The 9729-nt window shown below is 33.8% G+C and overlaps 2 protein-coding genes across 2 annotated transcripts; both read right to left on the bottom strand.

Moving 5' to 3' along the window:
• Positions 1–380: 380 nt before the first annotated feature.
• LOC139486579 (heat shock 70 kDa protein 12A-like) lies at positions 381–9256 on the bottom strand. Its single transcript, XM_071271501.1, has 4 exons — positions 8928–9256; positions 6554–6710; positions 3783–4093; positions 381–1205 (listed from the first exon to the last, which is right to left on the bottom strand). Exons 1-4 carry the CDS (start codon positions 9135–9137, stop codon positions 1200–1202), a joined length of 684 nt encoding a protein of 227 aa, XP_071127602.1. The 5' UTR covers positions 9138–9256; the 3' UTR covers positions 381–1199.
• Positions 469–1035, bottom strand: LOC139484502 (heat shock 70 kDa protein 12A-like). The gene has a single exon (XM_071268234.1). The coding sequence runs from the start codon at positions 1033–1035 to the stop codon at positions 469–471; it is 567 nt and encodes a 188-aa protein (XP_071124335.1).
• Positions 9257–9729: the final 473 nt, after the last annotated feature.

Below are 9729 nucleotides of genomic sequence, written 5' to 3'. Positions count from 1 at the left end.
AACAAAAGTCCGTGCTTTTAATAAGATCTATAATATAGGGTGTAAAAAACAGAAAATTGTCTTTTGATAATGAAAAAAAAATGTTTGGACTTTAACGGTGCTTTTTTGTGGACTTTAGCGGAACTTGTTGTTGTGGACTTTAACGGTGTTTTCTTGCGGACTTTAGCGGAGGTCATTTTGTGGACTTTAGCGGCGTTGTGGACTTTAGCGGAAAATTGTTGTGGACTTTAGCGGTGTTGTGGACTTTAGAGGAATTGTGGACTTTAACGGTGCCACAAAGCACAATCCCTCTCGTTAGCGGTTTATAATATTAGCATTGTCCTTACCTGTACAAACGCCACAAAATTGTTCGTCGTCCAATAACTTTTTTTTACAAGAACTTCTTTAAAAGTCACTTAAGGCAGAGATTTTTTCTTACATATTTTTTTAACAATGATTTCCAGTCTAATTAACATGCAAACATTTGATTTAGAATTCTAACAGTGTTTCATAAATTTCTCCAGTCTTGATATTTTTAGCTCTAAACAGCAGTTCAGTTACCCCAAATATCATTGTTTCTTCAATTTCTAGCGATTGTCCTTTATTAAGGGGAGTTAACGGGACAATAAGATTTCCAAGGCACTGACAACTAGGATCGGTAACATAGCGTGGGTTAGTGTCATCTGATATATAAACAGTACACTCTAACGTTCTCTCATCGGGTTTAAGAGCTTTGAATATTTGTCCATAGGAATGCCCAAATTTTACCTTTTCATCTTTAACTGCAACTTTATAGAAAACGTCTTTACAACGATCGGTCCCGTCGATTCGGACACGTTTAGTTTCCGGGTGTACTTCAGGATCCCATTCTGGCCAACTCTGAATCCCGTAGGTATTTTTCAAAATACGTTTGTTTATCTTTGGTTGATAACCGTATAGCACGGTCCCTTTTAACACTGCAAGGCCAGCTTCCTCAGGAATGATAATTTTCTTTTTAGGAAATTCATTTTTCATTGCTCTTTGTACAAGTTCACATTCTGAAAAGCCGCCTACCATAATGATGTGTTGTATGTCTGAAACTTTTGGATGCCTAAAAAGTTGGTCGAGGTGTTGCAATAAAGATTTGATAGTAGGCTTGAAAAGGTCTCTAAACTTTTGAGGGTTTACATATAGTTTGTGTCGACCTCTGACGGAAATGGAATCACTATATGGGGATTTCTTTACTCCTAACTGCGGCCTAGCTTAGCGAAAGGTCGTGCGACATTATCACTCAAACAAACTTCATTAGATTAACTCTCTAAGGAACGATCGTTTTCATTGGTCAATTCAAACCTTCGACCTCACACCTGCGAAAATAGAACACACGTACTATAACGTTGAATGGACTGATTAATATTCACGTAGCTGGTCAAGGTCGTTTAAAGCTTCAATCGTCGTATTCCCATACATGATTCCAATCACAATTCTAGCTTTTATAAATGTGCATGTGAAATTCATTGGTTTTATTATTTTCTGCAATTGGTAGTAAAGTTTAAACTTTAAAATCTTAACAGTTTTCAAATCTAAATATTCAATTTAAATGTCTCCTCTAGATCAAGGGACGACATCAAAAGTTCAATGTATGATAAAAAAAAAAAAACCTCAATTCACATATTTTTTTCATTGACTCCCCCCAAGTTGCTTATCCTGCCTTTTCTTTTACTCAATGGACTCGATGAATTAACGTTGTACTTGAAAAATGAAACCGTACTTTAATACAAACACTTTTCATATTCTTTGTCAAGTTTTAGGTATTCGACATAGGAAAGTGATTTTTTTTCTGATTCCGTTTACTTGAAGAAAAAAAAATCCCGAAATTGAAAGTAAATTCATAACATGTAACCAACCATGCTTTGTTAAGAAAAAACGGGGATGGCCAATCATGGCATAGGGGATGATTAGATGTAGTTTATAAACTCCAACTATATACTTCATGAGGTTTTGCTCTTCTCGTTTGAAAAACGAACGTAAATTATATATTGTAAATATTATACCGTTGGTTTTCCCGTTTGAATGGTTTTACACTAGTAATTTTTTGGGCCCTTTATAGCTTGTTCAGTGTGAGCCAAGGCTCCATGTTGAAGGCCGTACATTGACGTATAATGGTTTACTTTTATAAATTGTTATTTGGATGGAGAGTTGTCTCATTGGCACTCACACCACATCTTCCTATATCTATGTAAATAGAAACAAACAGTGTTTTTTTTTAAAAAAGTGTTTATTCATTAAATCATTTAAATGTATTGATAAAAAGGTGAGTTTCTTCTTGTACATGCATTTAGTCATCCTTAATTTTTTCATATTTTGTTTATCAGGTTATCATACACGTTTCGTTTTATATTTCATTTTAGATACGAATACATACTACATATACTTTAGCGGATAGTTCAACAATGTTATGCAGCTCTATACTTACAGTATAAAATTAAAAGATAAATGTTCATCCATTTAAAAACAGTACATTTATATTTAAAACAAGAAGATGTGGTATGATTGCCAATGAGACAACTCTCCAAAAGAGACCAAAATGACACAGAAATTAACAACTATAGATCACCGTACGGCTTTCAATAATGAGCAAAGCCCATACCGCATAGTCAGCTATAAAAGGCCCCGAAATGTCAATGTAAAACAATTCAAACGAGAATTGTTCCTTATAAATTACGACATTTCTCACCAGTATTAATTTATTATTTAGTTCCACACATGCAAAAGAAATAATCTTCGCCGATGTAACATTTCAATTCATTACAACAACATGTCTTTAATACTGAATTCATTCAGGTGCACAAATGATACGATTAATATAAAAAAGAAGATGTGGTATGATTGCCAATGAGACAACTATCCACAAAAGACCAAAATAACACAGACATTAACAACTATAGGTCACCGAACGGCCTTCAACAATGAGCAAAGCCCATACCGCATAGTCAGCTATAAAAGGCCCCGATAAGACAATGTAAAACAATTCAAACGAGAAAACTAACGGCCTTATTTATGTAAAAAAATGAACGAAAAACAAATATGTAACACATAAACAAACGACAACCACTGAATATACATGCTTCTGACTTGGGACAGGCACATACATAAATAATGTGGCTGGATTAAACATTAAAGTTATTTTGTTTCTATCTTTGGGGGACAATTTTCTCCGTTTATGGTACTCTTATAGCTACTGTGTGTATGTTTTATAGCATGAAAATAATAAAAGAGGAATGTCAGTGCAACCTATCATTAATTATTGTAATGGATCAGTATTATGAGATACTTATTATAAGTGACTACGACACTGTTAGGATTATAACCTATCGTCAGTTTGAAAGAAATTAAAAGTGGTTCATATATTTATCCGTATAAAAGCGGCACATGCATTTTATTTTATCCTTATATTTCTCATTATGCGGTACACGATAATTGAGTTGCTGCATGCATAAAGAACTTAGAATATTACTTAATACAAAATATCAGTATAATATTTCGACCCCACTATTTGAAGTTAACAATAGATTTATTTAATTCTTTTGACCAAAGGTTTGTAAACTATACAAAATGAAATCCTTGTTTTTACGTTCGTAGTAACATAGTACATTCCATTGTCGGTCACCTGTGTCAATTCACGTGCACACTGACTACATTGTTGTTGTATTTGAATCTTTCGGCCAATGAAATGAGATGTTACAAGTTGTTTGTTTATGATACGCCAGAATGTTATCAATGAACTATCAAATGCTAAACTTCACTGCATTTCAGTATATAGCTGCATCTATTCCTCCGCAGTGTTTCTCAATGATATTCACCAAACCGACAGGCATTGTTATAACTATATCGGTTTTCCTATCGGTTTTTATCGACCATTTTTTAGCTTTAAATTCGTGAATTAGTTCTGTGTAGTCCTCCAAATCCTTCAATTTTAGTTCCTGTACTACCATTTCGCCAAATACTTTTTCCAAAAATCTTAGATACGCATTATCAATGGCCGTCCCACCCCACGCACCCCCGCTTGGCGGAACAACTTCCTCTAATAAACCATCTGGCTGTCTTTCATGGACTGTGATATCCGCTGCACGGCCTTAACAACAAAAAAATGAATATAAAAAGCAAAGAATATCTGCAATCATTCGTATTTATAATTTATTATCTGTCAATTTCAATTTTGAAAGTTTCTTAATAAACTGCTAAGTGGTGGTATTTTGAAAGGGCGCATGTTACGAATTTATTTCTATTTTCTTGAGGAGTCCTCGGTGGATTCTAGAACTAGAAACTTTTTAGTTCAACTATTGTATTATTAGCCTACCAGCGTCCGGTGTTGACGTTCGAGCCCATGCAGCACATGGCAGGTGAGTTCGTCTCCAATCTTATAGCTGACTAAGATTATCAGTTTTCTACTGTAGTTAAAAATTTCTATCCGGGTATTCCAGCGTCCTCCAACAAATACCAAAAACAGTGTTGAAAGTGGAATTAAACAACTATCAATCGATCTATATTCATGAGCCACGCTTCACGATATATTATAGTGTTATGAACTGGCTGTTTCTGTATTGGCCCTGTTATAGATTCAAGGTTTGCTGTATCGATGACCAATACAGCTGACCGAGAATCTATACCAGTGCCAATACAGAAACAGCCAGTTAATAACACTTTTATTAAATATTACAACTATTTCAATACAGACTTGTTCTGAATGCTGTATTACATACATCAAATGTGAATATAGGGCCATTATTTCCAATACGGACAGGCAATGATGTGATTATAGGGCCAATATTTCCAATACGGACTGGCAATGAATACTTTTTCAGTATTGGACCGGGCCGAAAAGCAATATAGTTCACGTGCTTTATATCACCATGACGACGTCATCAGTATGACACATGCCGTTTTGGTGAGTATTAGGGCTGTTTTAATCGTATTTTTTTAATATAAACAATATTACATATCATGTTGTAGCATTCTACTGTTTTCCTTGGATATGACGATGGGCATACGATACAGTAATAGGAGAGGTAATGACGTTGCTAACGTAAGTTGTTATTTTCGTGACGTCAAACTGTGACTTATCTGGAAAAGATACCGTTTTCGACGGATTTTTATCATTCAAACTGATTTAACATGAAATCGAGTTCATGGACCCATCTTTTTCAAAATGACATTTGGTTTGATTACGTGTACCCCCAATTTTCATGAAAACGTAAATAGTGCAATAATTTTATTCTATTAAATTTGATAAATATACAGCAAAAAATTACGTTTTTTTCTACATTCATAATCATTTGATAAATTTGAGTTAGGGAGCTACCATTTGAATTTTATGGGGGGTGGGGGGTGGCTAGGATGAAAAATTTTGTCCTGCATTTTTTTTTAGCTGTAATATATCTGTCCTGCCTTTTTATTTTTCACTCTGTTCGGTCCTGCCTTTTTGTTTATCCTGACTTTTTTTTACCTAAATTGTCGTCCTGACTTTTTTTTTTGCAAGTGTCTCATCCTGCCTTTTTTTTACTCAAAACTCCTGTCCTGCCTATTTTTTTCAAATTTCATACTAGCCCCCCCTTAAAAATCATATGGTAGCTCCCATATTTGTAAAAATAAAATTTACAAATTTATACAATATTTATATAAAACATAAATTACAAATAATTTAGCAAAAAACAGCTTGTGTTTATCTTTTAAAACAAAAAAGTTATGTATTTCTGTCGAAAGGAAAAATACGTCCACAAATCCGTATTTTGAGGAAATATTTGAAATTTGAACCTCAATTAACTCAAAAAGTAGCACATGATGGTATATTTTTTATAACATATTTGATTTGATCAGGTAAAATATAGCCTATATGCAAATTTTCATCAAAATTTCATTATGGGATCAAACCTGTATCGTATGCCCTTAACGTTTTATTAAATCAACAGAATATTTAAAATTTCAATGACATAATGTATTTCAGACACTTTATATTTCAGACACTTTTTATTGTGGGACCCTCCATTTTTTAACAGTAATGTTGGGACCCCTAAAGTAAAGGAAGACCAAAATCTTTAATATAAAATATATAAATAGTATAACCAATCCATGAGTTAAGACATGGAAACATATTCACCGTCTGACCAAACGATTGATGATGGATGATAACATGCTAATGTGATATGGATATTAGCCCTGATTTGTACTAGACAGACACGCTGAGTCGTGATAGTTTACAAGGTAATAGTCCGCATGAAAGACCTTTCATCTTACCAGTATTCTGACCTCCAGTCGACCAATCTTTGTTCTTACTCTTTAATGTTGCCTGCTTAGCGGAGAAGCAGGAAATTAAATACCATTTTTTTAAAAGTCTTTTGGTTCACCTGCCTGGTCAAAGTCGGGATATTTTTCATAGGAAACATATACAGCAAAAGTTTTGAGAAGGGATCATTTTTATTTTGAAAAAATACTCAACATTAAAAGAAACGTCCTCGGTCAATATAATCTGAACAGGTCCATATATAACGTATTGACCTCGTCAAAAGTCCATAATTAATAAATATTTGTATATTACCTCCAAGGTCCACCACTACATATTTCATGCCCTTCTTGATTGTTTCAGAGAAAGTAATATTGGTTTTATTTTCTCGATCTGTCCTGAATTCTTGACAGTATATAAATGCTACTTCTGGCTCCAGTACAACTGTTAGCTGGTCTACTTTTATCCCAGCCTGTGAAATACATTCACAAAACATCTTTATCTCAAAGAGTTACATGCACCTTCAGACACGGGATAACACCACCCGTGCCCGTGTACCTAGTATAAAAACGATTTACTGTAAACGTAATTGCTAATCGTTTTCATGGATCATTTTATAATGGGAAGTGTACAGGTATTTACTAATTAGTATGGCTAATAATAATTTTCAGGTGAGGTGATCAGAGATGAATTCGCCTGTGTTTTAAAGGCAGCAGTCCTTTTGCGCCAATTACTGTTTTTCAGGGGTATCATTTGCGCCAAATTTTGTTTTCCAAATGTATCAATTGCGCCAATATTCGGAACTCATTTGCGCCAATTTACCTATACACATATCTATCATAAATATAAATGATTAATGGTTATTCTTATTTTTGGCTTAAAAAGTATCATATGTTCGGAAATTTCACAATGAAGATGAGCATCTGGAGAGAAATGACTTTAAATGCATCCAGACAGTCAATGTACAGAGAGAGAAGAAAACTTATTGCAATGCTTTGCTGAATATTTAATACAAGATATGCCAAAATGAGAAGAAAATAGAAGCTTTTGCTGATTATGTTTAAGCCACATATGTTGATAACACATTGTTTTGTTCCCACCATCCGTATGAGCTGAAAACTCTATCTAACGCAAGACGTACCAGTCATGGAGCAGAAACATTCCGGGAACTGTTTTATGCATTTCATTCTTCAGTGTTTTGTCTTTTTGGACAATAAAGTGAATATACAAGCTACTATATACATTTAATTGTGAAGAACCCATGCAGCAGCAGTGAGAAGAAAGTATGTTTCAGAAAAAGAAACATTTGCAGTGTAAACTGCCGGGTCCAAGTCCCAATAAAGGGGAGTAATCTTTCTTCTAATTGGCGCAATCGTATGTATCATTTTTGGCGCAAATGATACCATGTAATTTTAAAACAGGTGGCGCAAACGTAGCATTGGAGAGAAAAAGTTGTGGCGCATAAGGACGCATTTTTGGCGCAAACGGATCTCTCCCGTTTCAAAGGTCTCTTTTCGTCTTCAAGCTATTCGCAAATTATGATAATTTTACGATTGAGATAAATCCAGAAAGGAGTTTCGATCGGACGAAATTTATGAATATTTTGAATAAATCAGGACTGAGGTTGTGACCTTGTTTGACTCCAATATTTAATGGAAAAAAATCACTTACATGATTTGCTAATTTATATAACAATAAACTAAAGTAGATAAACGCAGGATAAAACTAAAAACTCAGTTACGAAAATAAGGCGGTCGATACCAAAGTTTACTAAGAGAAAGTGACAACGACATGAATATGAAAGATTAGAAATTTCTGTAAACTACAAAATGTATAGATCATATTGAAATGGAAAGAAACATTTATTCATTTTCAAACTCCTTAACATTTTAAATCTTCGTCCACTTTCAAATTTAAAAGATTGTTGTTTCTCTTGGAGAATTTTCGAAACGTTTGATTCATATATTAAATGATCACAAATGTTATTAAATTATTTATATTCATTACTTTTCAAATAGGGTAAAAGAATTCACTGAATTTAACATGTACAAGAAGAAGACCACCATTAATATACATGTAAGTATCACTTTGATGGGGACAAAATTTGATGCAACGAAAGAGCGGTACATATAGCATTTTGTTGAAAAATAAAACTTTGTTAATTGGATTTACTCACTTCGTTGAAACATATTTAGATTGGGAAACAAGTTATTACAACTTATATAAATCCCTTCCCACTTTTCGGGTGCGAGTGCGGTCTTATAGCGGCATTCGCCTGATCTTTTTCAAAATCTACAAAGGTGTCTTTTACGTGCAAGAGATGCTGCTCTCTCTTAGCATGGGTCGGTCATTTATCGTCCCCTTCCGACGGACTAAACTTGATTACAAAACTCACACAGACTCGGAGCCCATGTTTGTGTTGATTGTGTTTGCGGTGCATATATTAATTAAGATCATGTCAAGTAAGTTCCACGAAGATCGTGTTCATGAAAAGGGTACTTAGTGATTAGAAACTTAAGATCATTGTGTAGACACATTGAAATGGTATATTAACAGATTAGTTAATTGTGAATCCGTGTTGAAGGCCGTACTTTGTGACCTATAATGGTTTACTCTTACAAAGTGTGACTAAGATAGAAAGTTGTCTCAATGGCACTCATACCAAATCTTCTCATTTCTATAGTATAACCTGTATCGCCGACATTCTCATGAACATTTTGGCCTTATCCTCCCATAAAGCCGGAACAGTTATCACATAATGTATAGCTGCTATATTAACGTATGTAAACGTTCGCTTCATCTGGTTAATAGTGTGTTCTTTGATGTATTTAATGGCAAAGGTGAAAATATCAAACGCTTTCATCTTAAATCCTGACTCGTCTGTAATAAGAGTATCCATGTCTACCGACTGAAAGAAGAGGAAATAAATATAAAACTTATAACATCTAAAATGTGTCCCTTTAGATTATTACTTATAACGTCTTTCAATAATCGTTTCAATTTTGCAAGATTTGTTTCTTAAATGTAATTAATGGCAAGAGTGAAAATATCAATGGCTTTCATCTTTGTTCCTGACTCGTCTTCTAAATAGAGAATCCATATTGAATGACTGAAATGAGTGAAAATAAATCTGAAACTGTCGAAATTATAACATCTTAAAGTTGTGTTCTTTATATGTGACTTCATAATTTGCCGAGAACAGATATATATCACTAGTGAGGAAAAATATTTTTCCCACACCGATCAAGAAAATTAGTTAAACAATTATTTTTAATATTTCATAGTTAATAGTAATTTTGATAGTAACTACTGTACTTAGTTTCCAATCATATACCATATTTAGGAAGTTCGCTTGTCATGTTTTGGGATTTTTATCAGATTTTCGGAATCCTCTGGTCTTATCCATTTAAATGCCTTAAAAAAAATTGCCTATTGACCCCTATTTTTCTGTTTATAAATCTTTTACATGTATAATGATAAGCCATTTGTAA

The sequence above is a fragment of the Mytilus edulis genome, chromosome 8 (genome assembly GCF_963676685.1).
Source record: "Mytilus edulis chromosome 8, xbMytEdul2.2, whole genome shotgun sequence".
NCBI classification, from domain to species: Eukaryota; Metazoa; Mollusca; class Bivalvia; order Mytilida; family Mytilidae; genus Mytilus; species Mytilus edulis.
The sequence above is the reverse complement of the archived record's forward strand: the minus strand, read 5'-3'. Positions and strand labels throughout refer to the sequence as shown.

What these genes read in the sequence shown, in the direction of transcription:
- LOC139484502 (XM_071268234.1), bottom strand. Translation starts at nt 1,035, where the DNA reads ATGGTAGGCGGCTTTTCAGAATGTGAACTTGTACAAAGAGCAATGAAA.
- LOC139486579 (XM_071271501.1), bottom strand. Translation starts at nt 9,137, where the DNA reads ATGGATACTCTTATTACAGACGAGTCAGGATTTAAGATGAAAGCGTTT. An exon ending in TGAGAATGTCGGCGATACAG is followed by an intron (nt 6,711 to 8,927) that starts GTTATACTATAG and finishes TGTATTTCACAG; the next exon opens with GCTGGGATAAAAGTAGACCA. An exon ending in TGTAGTGGTGGACCTTGGAG is followed by an intron (nt 4,094 to 6,553) that starts GTAATATACAAA and finishes TTTGTTGTTAAG; the next exon opens with GCCGTGCAGCGGATATCACA.